General features: G+C 37.0%; 2 protein-coding genes across 2 annotated transcripts; one reads left to right on the forward strand and one right to left on the reverse strand.

Moving 5' to 3' along the window:
- Window positions 1-854: 854 nt before the first annotated feature.
- On the forward strand, window positions 855-6,937 carry LOC141822767 (kinesin-like protein KIN-8A). The gene is made up of 7 exons (XM_074710096.1): window positions 855-1,705; window positions 2,531-2,804; window positions 3,817-3,867; window positions 3,964-4,098; window positions 4,173-4,535; window positions 5,952-6,620; window positions 6,887-6,937. Exons 1-7 carry the CDS (start codon window positions 855-857, stop codon window positions 6,935-6,937), a joined length of 2,394 nt encoding a protein of 797 aa, XP_074566197.1.
- Window positions 6,938-10,373: 3,436 nt separating this feature from the next.
- LOC141825493 (uncharacterized) lies at window positions 10,374-22,078 on the reverse strand. The gene is made up of 7 exons (XM_074712875.1): window positions 21,659-22,078; window positions 20,975-21,304; window positions 20,761-20,866; window positions 20,348-20,468; window positions 19,519-20,250; window positions 13,544-15,509; window positions 10,374-11,029 (listed from the first exon to the last, which is right to left on the reverse strand). The coding sequence occupies exons 2-7, from the start codon at window positions 21,171-21,173 to the stop codon at window positions 10,611-10,613; spliced, it is 3,543 nt and encodes a 1,180-aa protein (XP_074568976.1). The 5' UTR covers window positions 21,174-21,304; window positions 21,659-22,078; the 3' UTR covers window positions 10,374-10,610.
- Between the last annotated feature and the right edge of the window lie 39 nt (window positions 22,079-22,117).

Raw genomic sequence — 22,117 nt, forward strand, 5'->3', positions numbered from 1 at the left:
AAAGTTTATTTTCTCAAAATATTCAACGGTCAAAATTGATACATAAGGACAATAGTAATGGTATGATATGATCTTTTCTTAAAGGATCCTTATAATTGATAACAATTATTCTCTATAAGGAACAATTAAGTTCCTTCCAAAAACAATAATCAAGAAATTAAAAATCTTGATCGCCAATAAAAGTAAGAGATGAAAAAAATATTTTTATTGTTAAGGTAGCTTGAGCCAACTAAGCCCATCGTGCAAAAGATTTACAATTTAATATTAATCTATATCTAGTATTTTACATAAAAATATTAAAAATAAAAATTCTAATATAATATAGATAATAATTCTAGATCAATATATGAAATATTTTTCAGAAAAAAACAAAATATTAGTTATAAAATTACTAAAAAAACACGAAGCACGTGCACCAAATGTCCAAGCAGACCTTTCAGGTCAAATGTGTAATTTAAACCGACCGCATGTTTCCTGCTATTCGCGGCCATAAAGTAAACCCCAAACAGATGGCCCATGGTAAAAGCCAAATCGCACCATTGATTGCTAGGTCAGATTCAAATATTTTTGTGCCGTTACGCTTTCCGACCGTTGCCCAATTTTAAAATCCCTCTCGCCTCCAGTCTCTCAGCCGTCCATCATGTTCCCAATCAACGCCCCCGATCCTTCCTCTCATCCTATAGTCTTCTCCACACCTCCAATTTCATTGCTTCGGTGATTACTGTTACAAAAAGGCCAAGCTCACGCAAAACCCTAGCTCATTTATCTTCTGATAGCTAGATCGATCAAAGAACCATTTTGCTCCATTCAATGCTCTAATTTCTTTGTCAGCTTTGAGATCTTGGGATTGGATAATGCCGGTTTCCACCCGGGGGCAAATCTCGGCGTGCCGCGATGGGTTGGCATCGGCATGTCAAGATCGCGAGGGGCAGCCGGAGAGGGCGCGGCTCCTCCGCGATCCGCACCGCGGCCTGCGAGACAAGCTGAGGGCGCTCACTCTCATGTACGAGCAGCAGAGGAGCCATGCGGCCGCAAGGACGACGGGCAGATCCATCGAGTCACGCGTCCTCGCTTCCCACCACCCCAGCGTGGAGCTGGTGGACTCCGGCCGCCGCAGGTGGAAGCTGGAGAATGAAATACCTCATGAATCAGAGGATCGAGAGCCGATCAGATCGGAGATCAAGAACCACATTGTGTTCCCGGAAGCTGAGGCCTTGAAGGAGAACTGCGAGGCCCGTGACCAAAACAGGATCATCGTGTTCTCGTCTTCCAGTCCCAAGAAGGTGTCAGAAGTGACCCCAGGCGGTGCGGAGGTGGCAGACAGGAAGCTCTCATTGCGGGAGTTGATCAGCGCCGGTATGCAATCAGAAGGGAGGCTCGGGAGAGGCAAGACAGGGTGTGGGGTGACCGCAGCAGTGGAGACAGGGAGCCAGGAAAGCAGGGGGAACCGGTTTAAGACTGAGGAGAGTAGGGAGGGGGGAGGGAGCCGGATCAATGTCTTCGTCCGGCTTCGGCCAATGGCAAAGAAGGAGAAGGATGCTGGCTCACGGTGCTGTGTCAAGATCGTGAATAGGAAAGATGTTTACTTGACGGAGTTTGCGTCTGAGTCAGATTATCTTCGTCTGAAAAGGGTCCGAGGACGACATTTCTGCTTCGACGCCTCATTTCCGGACTTAACTTCGCAGCAAGAAGTCTACACCACTACGTAAAACCTCATTGCTCTATCATATAACTGCTTATTTACCTCAAATTTTTATATAGTTATTTCACATGTCTGAACATGATTCTTATCTTGTCCAGCAAACAGTTTGTTATGACGTGGTATTGATTGGATCCATACACAACTCTTTAGACAATTACAACTTATATTTGAGATTAAGTTTAAACTCTGGTAATGAATGCTAGATTTGGTTGGTACCCTAATCCAAAAGCATATGCTGTTGGGGAACAAGCCTAACTTTTACTTCTATGGTCTAACTTCTCCCTTACATGAAAATTAAATTAGGGACGTAATTCATCGAAAAAATAAAGAATGAACCCAGCAAACAAACAATTAAATGGGGAAATACATTGGAGGGAGCTTGTAATTAAACTAAAGATATGCTTGGTACCATTCAGGAGTTGATTGACTAATACAATCCAAAAAAAGGCTGTTAGCAAAAATACTTAATTTATGTATTGGTGGTCCAAGGATGATATTGATATATGTCAGACTTCAATTGTTTATTCTTCGTGATCAACTTATCTGATTTACTTTATGGTTACTATGAATTACTCATGGTTTCTCTTATCATTTTATGCTAAGTTATTAGCATTCTTTGCTATGTCAAATATTGGCAATATTATGCCGTACTACATTAATATTTCTTTCCAAGCAATTGAATGCCAATTATATTGTCTTAATTTTCTCTACACTTCTGTGATTAACTTAAATTTCTGTTCTCTAGTTCAAGGTTTTGATAAGGAATATCAGATTCTTCTGGTTTTGACTGACTATAGTGTTTTATGTTACCCTCGTAAATTTATTCAGCACTTCAGATCTTGTGGAAGGTGTTCTACAAGGGAGGAATGGTTCAGTATTCTGCTACGGTGCAACTGGAGCTGGTAAAACATACACAATGCTAGGAACAATAGAGAATCCTGGTGTCATGGTTCTAGCTATCAAGGATCTCTTTTCCAAGATTAGACAGCGGAGTTACGATGGGGATCACTCTGTTCAACTTTCTTACCTTGAAGTTTACAATGAAACTGTTAGAGATTTGTTATCCCCTGGTAGACCACTAGTCTTGAGAGAAGATAAACAGGTACCTTAAATGCAAGCTGTATTTCTGCATGATTAATCTATTACTTGGTGACTTTTTGCAGCAAAGAGGCTAAAGATTGTACAGTATTATACTTGACTCACAAAGCTATTTCTTGCATAAGAAAAATAAAGGAAAGCTTAATTGTGAACCTATGATGGCTCTTGCTTCTTCTTCTAGTTATATATTGTGATCTAAATGCAATTTTTTTCAACTGTACAGACCTTCCACCTTATTGTAGCATGTTTAAAGCTTAATGTAAGATTGTGGCCACCTTACCTCCATTTCTCAGTGAGAATTCTTTGATTTTTTTTCTCTGTCAAAATTTGTAAAATCAGCTCAGCCAAAGAACTGGAGATTTTATTAGTTCTCAGTAGTGCAATCAGTTCATCCAACTGGTTCAGTTCCAGAACATGTTATATAAACATCCTTTTCCCTGTTTTGGTTCAATCAAAAATTCCTGTAGAGTCCACTTCACATTTCTCTTCATTATTTCTGGCAAGATCCACCCAATCAAAAGACCTCACTCATCCTCACATCCTTCACCATCAGTTTTAGTACTCATTGGGTAACATGATTAGGAGGAAACCAGGGATTCACTTGGAGAAGATTTTAAGAGACCAGTTAGATTTTATCTAGCGAGTTACAATCCATCTCTCAGGCTATTAACTCCTTTATCTAGTTCAAGCTGTGATTCAATTTCTCATATTCATTATTGCAAGTTTTTTGGATAAAATTTTCCACATCCAAAATTTAAATAGAAATATATTCTTTATTGGTTTTGTTGTTCTTATTTGACTCTGGGAAGACATTTGAATCTCTAGTCATTGTACTTCATAAAATTACATCATAGAGTAGTGAAACTAATTATAGAACTAATGAGGTAGTTTGGCCCTCCTTGTACTTCATAAAACTACACCTTAGCTCAATGATCTAAAAATGCTTATGAGCAAGTACAACATATTTTCTCTCTTATTTATTTTAACATGACAACAAACTTTTCAAAATATTTCAGGGAATTGTAGCTGCTGGCCTCACACAATATAGAGCTTACACAACAGATGAGGTAGTTTGGCTGTCCTTATTTAAAATTATTCTAATGCAAATACTTGGGACATTAGTCATTATAATTATTTTCTGTACGTTGTTCTCATATGTACAGGTAATGACATTGCTTCAACAAGGCAATCAAAATAGGACCACTGAACCAACTAGAGTCAATGAGACAATCTTCAGGTGCTTATCATTTTTTTTGGAAATCTCTTTAGATATATTCATGCAATACTGTGACCTAGAGGTGCTTATCATTTTTTTTGGAAATCTCTTTAGATATATTGGCATGCTTCTAAAATCATGAACTCTTATTCATAGGTTGTTGCAGAATACAAGTGCAATGATTCAGGTAGCATCATAAAACGTATTGGGAAACTTTCACTAATTGATCTAGCTGGTTCAGAGAGGGCTCTAGCAACTGATCAACGGACTCAGAGATCCATAGAAGGTGCAAACATCAATCGCTCCCTCCTTGCTTTAAGTAGTTGCATCAATGCCCTTGTGGAGGGAAAGAAGCATATACCTTACCGGAATTCAAAGCTCACCCAACTTCTCAAGGATTCTTTAGGAGGGCCTTGCAACACTGTCATGATTGCCAATATAAGTCCCAGCAATCTTTCTTTTGGTGAAACGCAGAATACACTTCATTGGGCTGATCGTGCCAAGGAGATAAAAACAAAGGTTTGCTACTTTAACTTCTTTGGCTATGAAAATGAAGCCTTATAATTTTCATAAAATGTTTTTGATAAAGCTTGATCTATATGTACATTATGCTGATTAGGTATGTGAGGAGAATGATCAACAAAGCAACATTAGTAGATCTCTAAGTACACACTTAAGTATACATGTATAGTTATTTGCCTCTAAATTAGGAACAAAGATATTAAATATTACGATATCTTGTTAAAGTAATGACACGACAAGAGATGACCCCACATGCTTTAATTGAAGATCTAATAAAGGAGATGAAAACCTATCAGAGATGGTATTCCTTGGTGGTGCGTTCATTGACTCGGTGACAACTTAGCTTGGTTGATTGATAGATCTATTTCTTTGACATGGAGAATGGCTTGACAATATTGTTGGAAAGTAGTCAAACGTTGAGATGTGAGTTGGACTTTCTCTTTAAGACAATGTTGTCATTATTCAGGTGCCCATTGTGTGTATCAACAATCGTCTCCTTGATATAATGATTTTCATCTCACAATGGAAGCAATTTAAATTTTGAGACCCAACGGACCTCCAATGTTGTAGAAGTCTTTTAGGAAATAAGAAAAGAAAACTCAAAAGTAGATTACTTAACTTTGGTACAAGTTAGAATGGTACAAGAGAGTCTCTTTTATAAAGATGGAGGTTTTCTAAGGAGCCACAAGGAAGGGATGTATTGATTTAAATTGAATTTGAATTTGAAGATGTGAAACTCAGTTTGAGTCCAACTAGTGCCAACTAACATTGTGCATAGTGTTGAACTAACATTGTAGTGATGAAATTGCGCTCCGCATGTACAAGTGAGGGGCCAATCCCTTGTCGATTTTGACTTTTGGTCAAATCTCTCAGTTCATGTGGTACTTTGTACTAGTTTGAGTAGTGCTTGGGAGGAAACCTCATGGTTGTCACGGCCTATGTAGCAACTTGCATAGGCTCTGTCCAGTATCATTCTTCATACAATTTATCATATTTTGATCCTTTTAGTTTTATACAAATTTGAGTTTACATGTACTAGAGTTTATGCACTCGCATTGTGGACATTTTCAAGTTCATCTTTGAGCTCATGCCCTTGTCGAATCACAAATTGGCAATACACATAATTGTCACTGTTAATCAAGTAGCTTAATTTTGGATATTAATTTTTTATTCACTTGAAAGACTAGTTGTATATGTACAATTTAGTTGCGCAGTAGATCATCCTTGTGGATCAACTCATCCGCTAAATGGTTGCGTCCCTCACTCATATTCCTGAAGTACAACTTAAGTATTGTGCACAGTACTGTTAGACACAGTTTGAGCTCAATTTGAGTTGTGCACTTCTTCTAAGCACCAATATCTTTTACTAGCTTAAGAAGTATATCAATCTTGAGAAATTGCGTCATGATTCAGGAATGTGTGCCAGTTGAGGAACAGATTCACGTGCCAGAATCCGGAGTAGATCAAGCTAAACTAGTACTAGAGTTGCAAAAAGAGAACAGTGAACTGCGGCAGCAATTGGTTCGCCACCAGCAAAAGATGCTGACCCTTCAAGCTCAATCATTGGCAGCTTCACCTGCACCTGCCAATGCACCATCTTCTGTGCTTGTTACTCCATGCTCAACCCAAAAAAAAGTCAAGCGATCTATTTTATCTAACAACTGCTTCAACACACCAGAAAGCAAGAAAAGAGAGACAAATAGCACGGTAGTCCAAGAACTACAGAAGGCTGTTAAGGCTTTGAAGAGCGAGATAGAGCAACTAAAGAAAGAGCATATTCTCCAGCTTAAGCAGAAAGATGATTTTATTCGTGACTTGATAACAAAGTACGGTCTCGAAGGACAACGGGAGAAGAGAGTTGTCACAAGTTCAAAAACCTGTAAAGGAAAGAGCTCTGTAACATCGGAGAAGGAATTGAAGAGCCCAAGCCATCGTTTTGCTTCCCCTGTTCCCACTGCTAAAAAGAGAAGCTTCTGGGACATAACCACTGGCAATAGCCCTTCAATTATTGCCTTAAATGGAAGGAAAACTAGAAGCCATGTCGCTGCTGAGGCTCTTCCAACGCCCTCCATGCTACTTCAGGTACAAATTCCCCAATTAGTCAGTTGACATGTATCATTTATGATAACAGCTGTGCAATACATTCTGGTCCCATAATATATGGAACACAAGTTTGGTACTACTGCAGCTGTTCTGAGGCATTTTTTTTTTTTAAAAAAAAAGAAAACCATCATCCTTGTCATAATTACGTCCATTTGTGAGATTTCTCCTACTGACGCAGCTTGCATATCACAAATTCTGGTTTGTACTAATGTGGGGGCCTGACATTGCAAATCACTTCCTTTCAGCCGGGTTTTGCACGACAAAGACCTGATGCTTTGAAGAATTTGTTGAAATGAGGATAGAAAGATGCGGAAAAGGTACAAAATAATCTTTAGTGCTAGTTCATTGGGTTGGTGCGATCCCCCAGGTGTGTTATCTTAGATTTTCTAACTGTGTACTTCTTTGTATTGTCTAGTTAAGCTTCTTTGGCTCCACTGATTACGTTAGTTGTGGAAGGCCGTAGGAATTTATTCTCAGATGTATTCACACATTTTTAAATGAATATGCAAAATTTTTGTTCTAGGAATTCCAGTAATTAAATTATTTCTTCTACTTGGTATGTTTTAACTATTTTGTAATAAGAAGTTTGCTGACTTGGCAATATCTGATTCATCACACAATAGGCTCAGATGTCGCATTATGAGAATCATTGGTTTGTATAAATATGGCATCTTAATTAACTGGAAAATTCAATCCTATCTGGAAAATTCATAGTTATCTGATATATTCACTAGGTATAAACAATCACAAACAAAAGATTTACGTAACAAAATCACAAACAAGAAATTTAGCATAGAATATTTTCATAAACTAGTGAACACCATTGTGAAAGCTAGTGTTGAAAGGTTTTAATATATGACTTATATTTTTTAGCTTCAGTTGATCAAATTAATTGTGTTATCAAGAAAAGTATAAAAAAGTAGCAATCTATTCGCTATCAATTTTCTCTAATAGTGTGCCAACAATAATTAATAATTTATTTTATTTTTAAATTAAAACAGGCTAGATAATTTGAATCTAAGGTGTTAACCCATACACTGGATGAATCGAATTATCATCTCTGGGTGATGTGATGAGCCATTGTTTATGAGGGACCTTGCTGAGTCTAGAGAAGGTTTATGATCATTGTTCCATCGGGTGACACTCTAGTGGCTTAGTTAGCAGAGATTGGATGACCCTTTCAGAAGCTCTCTTTCTTTGGTGGTGTTTTGCTTGATCAACTCTCTAAGTGATCTAGTGGAGATTCATAGGTTTGATCTGTTAAGATGAGTTCAGAGCTGAGCATCGTCTTCTCTACTCTCTTCTTTTGGTTAGTTCAATAATGAGCTCTTCTTTTGGGATTCTGGTGTGGGTCTTCTGCTCGATCAAGTGATTGTTCCTGAAGCTCCTTATTCTCCCAACCTGAACCTGCTTGTTGTGAAGACAAGGTTGTACTAAAAAAAAATTGTATGTAGAGACGAGAGAAGCTAATTGTGCATCTTTTTTTGGAAGAGACGAGAGAAGGGGAGATTCACTGGAAGTTCTTAGCAACGGGCCATTTTGTGGAAAGGCCACAAAGCCTTTTGGAAGCCTCAGAGATATGTAGGTCTTCTCTCTTGCCTCAGATTTTTTTTTTTTCTTTTTGTATTTTGATTCACCAATGAGGAAGATCTATTTAGTTGTCTTCTTGGAGACCTTAGTTCTTTTAGAACCATGCGTGTTGATCGTGCAAATGGAGCAAGGACTTATCTTCAGAAAAGGTATCTCTCTCTTCTATGCTGTCTGGGTTAGAATTCATGGGCACCTTTGTATGAAGGTCTTTTGTTTGTATCTTGAGCTCTCGGGAAATCCTCTTTATTTAGATCAATTAACAGCAAAAAGGCTAGCCTCTCATTTGCTCAAGCATGTATTGAAATGGATGTGGTTGCAGATTTTGAGGAGCTTTCCTTAAACACAATGAGGTTTCATCACCTTCACTCTGAAGATTCTTTTCAAGATCAGAAATTCACTTGATGTGTAAGTTGTGGTGTAGTCTCTAAATTAAATATAAAAATGGATGCTTAAGGCCATTTGATGACTTCTAAAGTAAAGTATCAGATGATGTTAAGATCGCCCATGAGATATATGGTGGCAATGATATCCTTGTTGGAGGAAATTTTAGAGATGATGAGGACATAACTGGTTCCAATCAATTTGAAAATATTGGGGTGAATTATTATGTGGTGGATCTGGTGACCATATGGGGAGGATTGACTGTATGCTACTCTTATTGTCGAGGAGACTTTCTTAGTTTCACTTATTCTTGTTGTGTGATCAACAAGAGGAAAAGGGGAATGTTAAGGTCATAAGGATTGAGAAGCGATCTTCCCCTTTCCAATATAACTATAGCTTGTTAGAATATTAGAATGGTAGAATCAGATTTTGACAGTATAAGTGTTTGTTACTTCTTGAAATTTATGTTTGTGTATACCAATGTGGGATTGGCGGGGAATTCTATTTGTCATTCTTAAAACTTGTTTGTTTATTATGAGTACCCTGGGCATAGATTTTGGTGCTTTTGGGATTCTTTGAGTTGTCTGTCACAATATTGAATGTTTCTCAGCAGGTGGTATTTGATCATTTATGCTTTTTATCCACAAAATTTTCTATAGAACTTCTATGGTTTTCGGCCTTAATCAGTTATTCTTTGTTTTCTTTTTCTGCATTAATCAGGTTTTTCAATGGTAGGCTTTGTGGATGACCTCTATGCATTTGTAGAGAGGACAAGAAGTCACACTTAGTCCTTGACAATTTAATTTGGTATTATTATCGATGAAAACAGCTGAATTTGATCCAACTTGCTCGTGATCAAACAAAACCTAAAGATTTGAATTCTAAACGAAATAATATTTTGACTTTTGAATATATATAAATTATATTTCAAATTTACAAATTTACTCATCAAAGAGAAATATTAACATAACTATCTTTAACATAACTCACACAAAACTTAAAGACTTGAATTATCAAAGAAATAATAAAATAAATTGCTGAATGCACTAGGCTCACTCACTTTGGACTAAAGTAGCCTTTACTCTCCATGAAATTTTTTTCTTCTCTTGTATGCTAAATATAAAACAACATTTAAAAAAAAAATCTTGTGTATACAAGCTTAAGATAAATACAAAATTGTTTGTTATTCACAAACCCTCAAATGGCTAGATAGATTCACCAAAACAAAACTGTAATTAATCAACTCAAAAAGAGATACATAATAACAAAAAATAAAGCAGTATCATTTTGTGAATTATTACAATGTATCATTTTATCGAAATTACTCCCTGCAGGTACGAGATTAAGAAGATACAAGTTAATGAAAATGATGTCCAGATAGTCTAGCATTCACTTGCTGTGTAAATCAAGAAAACATTGAGAAGAAACCCCTGTACATTTAAAAACAAAAAATCAAAATTCTTCCAGTTTCTTATGGAAACTTCATTTAATTAATAATTCAAATCTTCAATCAGAGAACCAGAAAATTATTCTAAAGAATTGCTTCTTTTATGCTAAAGAATTACCTTTGCCTTGATATTTTCCTGGTTAGAAAGATCAGAATGAAGGAATAAGAATATATGTAATAAGCATTACAGCTCTGTTGATGGATTAAAGCCATAGAAGCTAACCAATGACAGAAATTTACAAAACATATAGAGAGAAACCCACACACATACGTCCCTCAAGAACAGTGGCAACAACACCCGCATATAACCAGACTAGAAAGAAAAATCAACAGCTATCACAAACTTTACATTCCTCTCGAGAACTGCTGCCGACGAGATTATCTTTACAAGATTTGTTGCGTAAGGATGAATAAATAAAAAGGGAAGGGCACATACTGCTACTCTGGAATATACAACCATGTCCTGCAAAGAATTGAACTTACTACTAGTGCTATACAAAAGAGAACGACACGAAGATTGCATTTGCCGAGAAATTTGCTGAAGGAACTGCCTACATCACTGTGCAGTTGCACTTGGACTCAGGCTTTGGGGGCTTCACACTATCTATACTGTGTGTAACTTGATTGTCGTAAGATGTGATCTCTGAGTTTAGGACATTGTTTGTTGGCTCAACAGATGGCATCTTGTCAGCAGTTTCTTGCTTTTTCCTTTTAACTCTACGTGGACTCGGAGTACGCCCACTGGATGCTTTTCGGAAATCCTTATGATTGGAAACAGTACTTCCCAGAAATGTAATTAGTTGATGTGAAGAGTCATAAAGAGCCAAATCCTTATCCACCGCAATTGTTGCAGCTTTGTTGGCAATATCATGAACAATAGCACTGCAAAAGAGAATGGCATCTGTTGCTTCTTCCAGAGTAAAACATCTTTGCACTTGTTTCCTAGGAGATTCAATAGTAACTGGTTCTTCTGCAAGTGCCAGAAAGAACAAGGATGACATAACAATTTTATGTTGTGTAAAACATATTTGGAACAACAGGCAATCATCAAATGAATACATATGATTGCTGGGAAGCTTCTAAATGCATTATGCCAAAATACTACAGGTTCATATAACAAGTTGGATATAGATACTATCTATGCTCTAGTTTAAGGAGTGTTTAAGAGGTATTGATATTAATAGGATTGTTGGTGTAGATATATATACTTGCCACTTAAAATTTTATTTTTTCATATATATTGTTTAAAATTTAAAATATTGCATGTGTCATTGGTGAATTATCTACCTTAAACAGTAACTTATTGTAATTAACAATATTTTTCTTTAACTTTAAAGATCATAGAAAATGCTTTAGAATTTAATCACCTATCAATAAATTTTAAATTTTTTATAATTTATTTATTTATCTAATATTTTAGAATAATGTATGAAATAAATTCATTAGTTTAAAATAAATCCATTAGTTTGAAATAATCACTTGGATACACCTCAAGACCTAAAATTGATGCGGAAAAGACTTTGGTAAAATTCTGAAATACCATATTTCCAACAATAAAATCTAATACTACTCTATATATTCCATTAGTTTAAAATAAGTCCATGTCAATAAAGTTTGGTTAAAACTAAATACCCAAAATAGCCTTAGACCTAAAATGGGAAAAAACTTTGGCAAATTCTGAAATACTGTATTTCCAACTATAAAATCTAATCCTACTCTGATAAATGTCATTAGTTTAAAATAAATCCTGACATAGATTCATAGTTACAAAAATCACCCTCAAATGTGCCGCTTGTTGGCTATTTCAGATGTAAACATGAGGGACAAACTCACTATTTTTATTCTTAAGAACAAAAATGATAAGGAATGCAGTGAGCAGAGAAAGAAAGCCTCAAGGAAGGTGAAACTGCAGATGGAGTCAGAAAAAGATGAAGAAAGAGACCAAGAAGAAAAGAGTTGTAAATCATCCAAACATGGACCAAGTAATCGTGCTAAGAAAGCAAGTCAAGTGAAGAAAAGGGACTAGTAGACGAAGTAGTGGAGAAATCTAGTAGGCATGGCAGACTTGTAGAAATCAAAGATATGGTGAAGATAGTGATCTTAGTTCCTTGTGTTCTCAGTTTTATTTTTCATCAAGAATTTGGATGGATGTACACCCTTTGAAGCATTGTTTGAGGGTGTGTTTTAAAAGGTCTGAAACAAGGCAGACAAGAAGAACTACCTTGTTGCTGCAGTAGAGGATAAAATCACAGATGTCTCTTCTATGTGCTACTAAGACATTCTTCGCACAGGTGTACACAGTGCACACGACAACGGTAGACCAGACCCAAGAAGAGATCACTGGGAGGAATAGTGCTTATCACCATCAAGTTCGCTAGCGCACCTTTCAACGGAGGCTTCATGAATTCAATATGATCCTTCAGACTGGCAGTAGCCAGCAAAGACTTTGTCAGAAATGAGACAGTCGAGGTTGATATTCTGAAGGTTGGCCCTGAAGATTGCAAGTCAGAGGGCTTCTGGTCAGCGCTAGCAAAGGCGGAAATGCCTGCTGTCCTTGAGATGTCGCAATGGATGCAAAGGACTCAATCAGCAAAGACGTCACTATAATAATGATGCAAGGAGGTAGCGCTCCTCATAAGCATCTGTGACCTCACTGCAATGTTTTGGCTGGAATGTATCTACCATGGAAAGAGGTCATTGATGTGAGAAAAAGCTTGGCGGGAGAGAGAAGATCAAGAGATAAGTGGGAGGTCATGGCCTCCCCTTAGGGTAATACCACTTTTAGAGAACCCTATGCCTAAACAGGTGGCTTTGATACCATAAAGAAATTAAGGCAAGTAGGACAATATTGTATTGTTTATGGGGTAAACAACACTTCAGATATAACACAAAACCTAAAATATTAAGACAAACACCCCTAACAGTGAGGATGTATGTGCAATTTGTAAAAATAAAATAGTATCCACTTAAAAAGAAAGCGATTCAAATGTTATGAGTGCCAAAAAATTCAAGATAATTTGTTGTCATAGAAAAAAAAAATTTAAGCATTTAGGAAATAATTTGCTTGAACTGTAATTTCACTCAAAATGTCCCATAACAACATTTATGTGTCAAACATAAAGTGCTTTGCTAACTTGCTGACACAGTCATTCCACGTGATCAAGTCACTACATACATGAGAAGCAAGATAAAATAATAAAAGTAGGAGAAAACATAAATTGGCAGTGGTTAATAATTCAACATATGGATAAGCAAAAAATTGCAGCATCTACATTATGTACAATGTGACAAAACAGGTTTTTGCCGATAAAAGTAGTCAGCAAACACAGAGTGAATGTGCATAAAGAAAAACCATGTTTGCGGCTGAGAAAAAGCAAATATCATTAGAAGCCTCAATGAATATAAGGTTTGGAAATGTCAAACAAAAGCTAATCATGGTCATTAAATGACAAATAATAATTACTTAATAGGTGTTTCCACATACCATCGGAAAAATCCTGGGAAATTTTAGATTCCAATTCAGAAGGCAACACATCCTTGACCAGAGTTTTTGAAATGGAATCTTCTAAGAAAGCCTCCAAGCAGATAGTCATTTCAGGCGTTATACAATCGATTTGTGCATCTTGATAACTGATTATTTCATTTTGCTGATCTAAGGTTACAATAAGAGAGCTACTTGTTTCAACATCAGTTACCATATAGTTGTCTTCAATTAAAGGTGCACCTTGGTTAGAAGTAAGTTTCTCCGTTTTCTCATTGCCTCCACTGTTTTGAAAACAAACTTCATCCATGTTTTGACAAGAAATACAGCTTCTACCTGGATTACCTGAAATAGATGTATCATGCATTTCGAGAGTATCTTCTTCACCCAACTGCAGCAACATGCCACTAGATGCCAAAGTTGAACTAGCATAGCAAGATTCATCTGTGCTTACAGCAGCTTGCTCTGCATATGCATGCTTTAAACCACTCAAACCTGAGTATCCAGAAGAATTTTCAGACTTTTCAGCATTCAATTTATTTTCCACATTATTTTCAAGACCCAGATTAACGCAAGAAGAAACTTGTTCAGTTTCAATTTCAGTATAAAGTGGTCTATATGTGCCAGGAAAATTTTCCAAATCTGAATGGGCAGTAATGTGACTGTCACACCTCACATTGTCCATCTCATCCTTTCTATTACTTAACTGATGCAAAATGAGCACGTCCTTTTGTCCAGATGATCCCAGTTCAACTGAGGAAGTAGCAAAAGAATTATCATTCCCAACACTGTGCTTCATGATGTTCACATCAACTCCATAAGAAGGCTCCATGAACAGAATATTTGTGAGAGAAATGTTGTTTCCTAGCACAAGATGCTGTTTTCTGCTGCTGGACCTGTCTGTTAGAAGTATCGCAATACCCATGCCCTCAGAGTTATCAACCCTGTCATTTGGACAAGGAGTTTGTAGTGACTGTGATGATTCATTTTTACAATAGGAGTCTAGATCATTCAATTCATTTGGCATTAATACTTCCTGTTTAGAAAGATTCTCTTTGTTTTTGAGAGTCATCAAGTGTACTCCACTATCCATGGAGAAATCAGGTGCTGGTCTTTCACTAATTTGTCCATGCTCTTTAAGAGTAGAATGAGGTCTACTGTGATGAAGCGCAGGCTTACCCATTTCCCTTTGAATCTCATGATGCAGTGCGCCATTAGGATCATCCCGGGATGCAACTTGCCTGGTCCCAGAAGCTATCAACCCATGTATTGCATAACATTCTTGACACACATCCACAACCATATCCATGACCCTGAAGCTTTTTCCACATTTCAAGCAAATGCATAATCTTCCAATCGAATTGATCTCCTGGGAAGTAGCATTAATCTCAGATTCTTTGGAATTTGCCAAACAACATGATGCTAAACATTCTTGACAAACATCCATATCCATCAAATTAAAATATTTTCCACATTTTAAGCAAATGCTCATTTTTTTACCAGCATAAATATCTAAAATCTCATTAGCAAATGATACATCTTGACAAGCAACAGTATTTCCGGCAACACCATCATCAGCCATTGAATCATCCAACTGTGAGTCAACTTTGCTGAGCATACTCTCGTCAAAAATCCCAATACTAGTTTGGCATTTTCCAGTGTAAGTGCTGTGACAAGGATCTTCATTTACCTCATCTAATTTATCTAAGATAAATACTTCCTCTTGGAATGCAGGCATCTTTGTCCTATCCCATTTGCCAGCCAGATCACTTTGATCATGGTCAGCATCCTCCAAATCAAGAGGAAAATGTGCCCTATGCTCAGAAGTTGCATTACTGCAGGTTGTGAGTGAAGAATTCCTAGAAAGCATAGACCCATGCGCGTTGCTTGTTTTTGCGGAGTAAAATGTGGTGGCAGGAACACTTGACAACAATGGCCTGAACATATTTTGAGGAGTTCTATGGTGATCCTACACAGATTTCGTAAATAGAGATTTCAGGGAGTTAAAAAATGTAAAAATTGTAATAGTCCAACACATAAAAGAAAGTATGAACCGAACATAAGTGGAATATTCTAAGCTTTCAGCCATATGAAGAATCAATTTACACTGCATAAGATGACAGTGAACTAAGAAAATGAAACAACTATGTTTAACCCCCAAAAAACACAACAGCAATAAGTGCATAAGACAGAGTAGCAAGGCCGTCAAATCAAATTTTGAGTCATGAATAGCTTTGATGAATTTCAAATCGTAAGTCTAAGGTTCAATTTAAAATTATAAAATATCTTAGAAAATAATTCTACTTTTATTCTTGAGATTCTAAATATGTAAAATTAAATAATAAGCTATTTAATAGCATACTCTCATAAATAGAGTAAATTCTACTATTATATATAGAGTAAATTGATGTTTATTCAGAATAAAAATACATAGGATCATATCTCTGATTCAAAAATTATTGTTGATTTTATTCAATTACGAATCAAAATGAGATGAGCAATCAAAAATTTCATTGTCAAATTCTTTTAACATATCATCCTTGACACTATCCTTGCTAAACTAGGCTGTATTCTTGCCTTGTATTGTTAAACTTTATAAGGTAAACTATAGTATCTCTTATCGATTCAATACTATTATTTTCTTCTTCAATTAACCTTTGAATGAGAATGAGTCCTCTCTTAAAACTACACCAGATACTCCAACAGGTGACTCACTGTATCCTTAGGAATTTTGCTAAAGCCGATAATACCTGAGAAGTTACAGCATCACCATATTTATCTTGTGCTGAACACCACCTCTCTCAGCAATGCCTCTATCAAGGCCTCATTCAAATCAACTACATGAATGTCATTGCTCCATTGAGCTCTATGCAAGGCAATGTATCCTCATTGAATAATAGAGTATTTTTTTGATAAATCCTAACATGTTATCAACAAATCTTCTTGATCCTCCTCTATAGCTATCAATTTGAGGGAAGCGCGTGGAGATTGTGGCCTCCCTCCATCTAGTCACTAGCTTCTCTCTTATCCCTTTGCCTCTCTGTTATCCATGCCATCATATGATTGCACTCTAATGACACCACTGACTATTGTACTATCTCCACCTTCCTGCTCTCCATTATTAATAAGCAGTTGTTTATGGAGTTCCATAATTCAACATCCAATCACACTTTTGTAACTCACAAACATTGCAGGCACTATCCTATGTAAACACCTCCACCTTGGTCACCATGCCTAAATTTGTTGTCTCAAATTGAAGAGTTGTGCGTTATACTATCATACTGTCAATCACTTAGACATCCCATTGAGAATGCAATCATCCATAGGTAATGTAGACCTTTTGATATGACACTAGGTGATAACATGAAATCTTTTTAATTTGTGACCATTTGCAAATATCTATGAAGGTCATCCTTGGGGCTAGGCAAGTCATTCAATCTAGCTTTGGATGGTAATTTGACAATTTTTTATGGTGTTTAATCATATGTTATCTTTTTTATTGGATAAGGTAAATAAATTATGATCCAAAAAAGGTGTACAATCATGTATGGGCATACCCAATCTATGCCCTAACATCCTGAACATTGTACCAATGCAGACCAGGGATCCGATTGAGTAGCTTCAGTGGTCTGTAACTGTGTGTCCATCCTGTATACAAAAGTCTGATAAGGGAACAGCCTTGATGTCTTCAGCACTTCCCAGCCTTTCAAACCCCAAGAGCACTCTTCCCAGAAAGTTGTGCTGACACCAGGCCTTGGTGGATAGTCAGCAGCCCTAGGTTGCTCAGTTGCCTCTCACTCCGTTGGAGGATCATCAATAGATATAGCTCCCTTGCACCACAACTGCCACTCCATCACCTTGGCAAAATAGGTGCCAGGCCTCAGTATATGAAGTCATCAGCCAGATCAGTTGTTTGTTTCTTGCTCTGCCCACCATCAGAGGCAGCCCACTTACACCCATGGCTGTGACACCATGACCATAACTTTGGTAGTAGAAAAATGTTGCTGAGGATACAATCATATGTTATCCTTGATTGTATTTGATGTTGTGATATCATGGCATCCTATCCCCTACGGCTCTACAACTTATGATCCTTCCATGATTATGATATCCCCATTTGTAGAAAAATGGAGCTTTATCTCCATGTCCAAAGCTTTCAAGTTTAACCATGATAAATTATGAGAACATGCATACTCAAACTTCTGCAGGAACTCTTATGCTTGCCACCTATTCCATCACAAGGATGCATCCAAGTCCTGCAATATTCTATTGATATTCCAATTGCTTAAAGATCTCACAGTGTATTCATGTACTTAGACTTTAATAATTAATTTTTTTATCATAATATGTTTAACTAGCTAAGCTCATCGGTGCAAGCTATATGCTAGCATAGCTGATAAGGTCAACTTTGAAGTGTATTAAAGCATGGTTTAAATCCTCGTACCATGTCGGACGAAACAATCAAAATGTATCATTCCAATAAATTGCCAAAATTCGACATGCAAGGTCTCCTATGTCATTGTGTCAATGATGTCGATAAATATTATTTAATGGCAACACTCAACACCCCTTGATATATTACAACACAGGTCAAGATGTATTGAGATAATATTGTTATTTTTTTTAGCTTGTCTTCATACAAGATAATGTCAAAATAGTACAACGGTAGATGGAAAACAAAGTTTGAACTTAAGTATACAATTGTCTTTTTTTCTTTTCTTTTTCTTTTTCTTGTTCTTCTTCATTTTCTTTGTCCTACCTCTAATTCACTAGTGGCACCATGCATCAAAATGTTGGTACCATATCGAAATCAGTATTGCCGAAATTTTAGCATATTACAGTACAAAAGAGAAGAAAGGACAAAAGGAGGGAACCCTTGTTAAGCAATTTAGAGAAAATGTGAAGCAATTTAGCTAGTAATATAACTAACATTTAAGCATCAAATCATCCTAACATAGTCAAAACCATATTTCTTTTTTATTAACAAAGGTTTAAGGGGTAGAAAATCTGAAATAACACAAAGGTAGTGTAAATAAAAGAAAAGAAGCACACAAGGATGATGAACACATGATGTAATATTCTTGTATGTATTGTGCATGTGTAAATTATATGTATGTATATATATTCCAACAGTTGAGACAGAAAAATATTGTATAAAGGACTCAATATAATACCGCATTAGTAAAATATCTCATGTGGAACTACACCCATAATATACTATTATAACACCAATAACTCATAAAAGTAACTCCTAAATCCTAACACCAACGAACATAGTTGTACCTAATGAGAAACATTCTGTAAGAGTACTTCATATCGTGATGACTGACTCCTATTTCAAACTCACAATTATTGTCGCTGTAAAGCTTTGCAATACAACAACAGTTTTCCAAATATAATAATATGAAGTATGTAAAAAGTATATACAAAACAAGAATTCATGAGAACAAAGGCAGTTAACAGACATGCAATTAGTAGAAAACTACACTTGACGTTGAAGCTAAAAACACACAGGTAGACAATCAGTTCACACTTATGGCTCCATATGAACAAATTACAAGTGTCAATTTCTAAATGATAAAGAGTAAAGATAGTTGATAATCATACATAACAAAAATGCATGTTCCTCGTGTACCCAAAGGATTATTATTCATTTCCTTTGCAACTATCTCCATTCTTTTCAGGTATTAGATTTACCAATTCCACCAACCTCAAAATTTTGGTAGGTTGACAAACAAAAGTAGTTCAGTTTGTTTTTAGAGAGAGAAATGAATATAGAATATACTAGCAATGAGTAATTTCACAAAATCAGCAGTAGTATAGCAATGGTTGAAGCACAAAAAGTCATTTTTAACAAAAATCCAACTCAAACAAATTACCAGTATTTTCAGAGGGCCAAGGGTTGAAGAGTGTTCAAGCGCATACATGCCCCTAAACAAAAGATTGTAATGGTAATAAAGCAATGTATAGCATTTTACCGTTTGCCTACGAGCAAAATCAAAGGATCGTTTTGGAGCAAAACTTGCAGAGAGAGATCCTGAAGGTTTCTTGGAAAATCCCAGAGCTCTGTTGTGGGCAAAATTTTGATATTTCCTGGTAGCTGTATTAGGAAAAACTCCTGCAGAAGCATGTGATTGAGCATCATCTTCCTGGGAAGATGATGCAGATGGCTTGCTAATAGAGCTAAATTTGTTTCCTTCACTGTTACGTGGTGATATTGTACTTCTAGAAGAAGATGGTGACATTGATCGCCTTCCATATTTTGACACAGACCCCCTTCCATTATCAGATATCGGTGATGAACCACGGACACGTGTTGCTGACTGGTCTGTTAGGGAAGTTCGAAGGTTAGGTGGGACATCAGTGGAGAAACCAGGAAGATTTGATTGCCATCCTCGCAGTTTTGGTGAGGCAGAATTCCCACGATTTGCCTTTACAGGTGACATGCTCCCTTTACTAGTGAATTTCTGCATACTGGAACCAGTGCTTATCCTCTGTGATGGTGGAGTCAAAGACAGTTGAGCTGATGGCAGTGATTTGGTTGGAGGTGTGGAAGGCTTCCGTGAGTGTGTTGCAGGTCGTAGAATTGGAGGTGGGCTCGAGCGAGGAACCGAGGACGGCCTACTTCTTGGACGGGAGACACTATAGTTAGATCTAGGAGATGAACTTAATCTATGTGGACTCTCACTGCTTCTTTTAGGCCTTGCAGACTGTAAGAAGAATAATCAAAAAAATATAATAGAAAGAAAGGGGGATAAAATGAAAACTTCCCATACATGAAATGTTGTCAGAAAAGGGAATTCATACCATTGATATATTCGAAATTGGAATAGGTTGACTTCTTGTCCTCCCTCTAGAAGCATTTGGAGATTGTGACACATCATCATCCAATGAAGGAAATAGAGGAGTATCAGGAGGAGTCAACAACCTGAATGGAAAGCAATTTATTAGTCATGATTTGATATAGTCAAATTTCCAAGAGAAAGTACAAAACTGTTATCTTCTTATACCATATTCGAATAGCAAACAAAGACAAGCTCGATACATAACAGCTAAGGAACCAACAGAAACTTCACATTACATGCTTCATGCTCAGGACAAATATAACAATAGTGCATTCCAGATTCTTGGCACCTAAGTGTCTCTTTGCAACATAGTGGAGTGACTATTAACATTGTCATCGAGCCAATGAACAAAGCCTCTTACATAAGGGAACATACCAGTCATAATCATTCTTCTCACCATCTGCATCAAGTAGACCACTTCTCTCTGTTCGAACTGGTATGGTGATCCCAAGATTAAAATCCGAAAGATATCTCAATTTTGCTGAGATGAGTGAAAAATTTGTATAAATCAGTACTTAAACACTGATGAGAAATCTAACGAATAAAAAGTCTATAGATCAGGAAATTAAAAGCAGAATATTGATATTACATATAGATTCATCAAAGTCATCACAGGAGTGCAGCAAGAAGTTGTCTCTTTCACGGTTCTGCACCTCGTTAAACAGGAATAGATCATCGTCCTTGGCCTTGAGAGAATATTTGCTCTCAAAACTGTGGCCCCGTTTATGGGCACTTTGTGCTTTGAGCTCTGTCACTGGGCAGTGCCTGGTCAAAGGTGAAGAAGGCATCTTACAATCTTCTAGTTCTTCTTGCAGACAAAATTGCTTCTAGATCCTCACATATTAATGTTCAATAGATGCGTAATAAAACCAGTTGCTTAGGACCTTCACCCAGATTGGATCAACGTTAATGCGACAACCTGCGGATCGAACTTGCAATTAATAACGCTAAGACGGAGAAACGAAAAAAAATGTTTCGGGGCAAACACTCAAATCTAGAGAATCCTCGGCCTTTTTGTTAACTGTCGTGAAACTTTCAACACATAATGCCCAATCGTAACAAACACATGTTTTGTTAGGTTGATCAGCAAGGAACAAAGAATCATCAGCAAACAGCGTATAATGCATGAATTATCAGGTCAGGTCATCGAAGTACAAAACTAAGCGTAAGTGACCTACTACGTCTAAATCCTTTTTTTTTTCACAGACAATTCTCTCAACGCTACAGCAGAACAAGCAAAAACAAGAGACGAGGAACATCAATGAACTCTTACCTCCCGCATTCAAGCTACAGGATGCCGACAAGTAGAATCCCTCGTTATCATTCTTTACCTCCCGAAACCTCCGATCCGCTTCCCTCCGAGCCCTCCGCTTAGAGCATCTACACCAACTGACAACCTAAGCAGCCAAACCAGCCTCTTTAAGACCCTTATCCTCCACAAGGAACGAATCATTGGCAGGAAAGAACGGCATTGGGGCACCAAACCCGGAATCCGGCGGCGGATTCGTGGCGGAAGCACAAGGGCCAGCTTTCTCACAATTCGAAGGTTGGGCGAGTCGGGTGAGGGGATGACTGCAGAGATTTAGAGTGGATTCGAAGGGGAGGAATTAGGGTTTCTCTTTCTCCGATCTTTCGTTTTAGCTTTTCGCTTCCTTCACCCCTACTCCCACTGTGCTTTCCTCTGGTAGACACACATACGAACAACCACTCTCTTTTCCCTCTCAAGCACTGA

This window comes from Curcuma longa, chromosome 3, assembly GCF_044706935.1.
Source record: "Curcuma longa cultivar G26 ecotype Majalengka, Jawa Barat chromosome 3, ITB_CL_G26_1.1, whole genome shotgun sequence".
Taxonomy (NCBI): domain Eukaryota; kingdom Viridiplantae; phylum Streptophyta; class Magnoliopsida; order Zingiberales; family Zingiberaceae; genus Curcuma; species Curcuma longa.

What these genes read in the sequence shown, in the direction of transcription:
- LOC141822767 (XM_074710096.1), top strand. Translation starts at nt 855, where the DNA reads ATGCCGGTTTCCACCCGGGGGCAAATCTCGGCGTGCCGCGATGGGTTG. An exon ending in TGCAATACTGTGACCTAGAG is followed by an intron (nt 4,099 to 4,172) that starts GTGCTTATCATT and finishes TCTTATTCATAG; the next exon opens with GTTGTTGCAGAATACAAGTG. An exon ending in CCAAGGAGATAAAAACAAAG is followed by an intron (nt 4,536 to 5,951) that starts GTTTGCTACTTT and finishes GTCATGATTCAG; the next exon opens with GAATGTGTGCCAGTTGAGGA.
- LOC141825493 (XM_074712875.1), bottom strand. Translation starts at nt 21,173, where the DNA reads ATGCCTTCTTCACCTTTGACCAGGCACTGCCCAGTGACAGAGCTCAAA. An exon ending in TGACTTTGATGAATCTATAT is followed by an intron (nt 20,867 to 20,974) that starts GTAATATCAATA and finishes CACTCATCTCAG; the next exon opens with CAAAATTGAGATATCTTTCG. An exon ending in CAATTTCGAATATATCAATG is followed by an intron (nt 20,251 to 20,347) that starts GTATGAATTCCC and finishes TTCTTCTTACAG; the next exon opens with TCTGCAAGGCCTAAAAGAAG.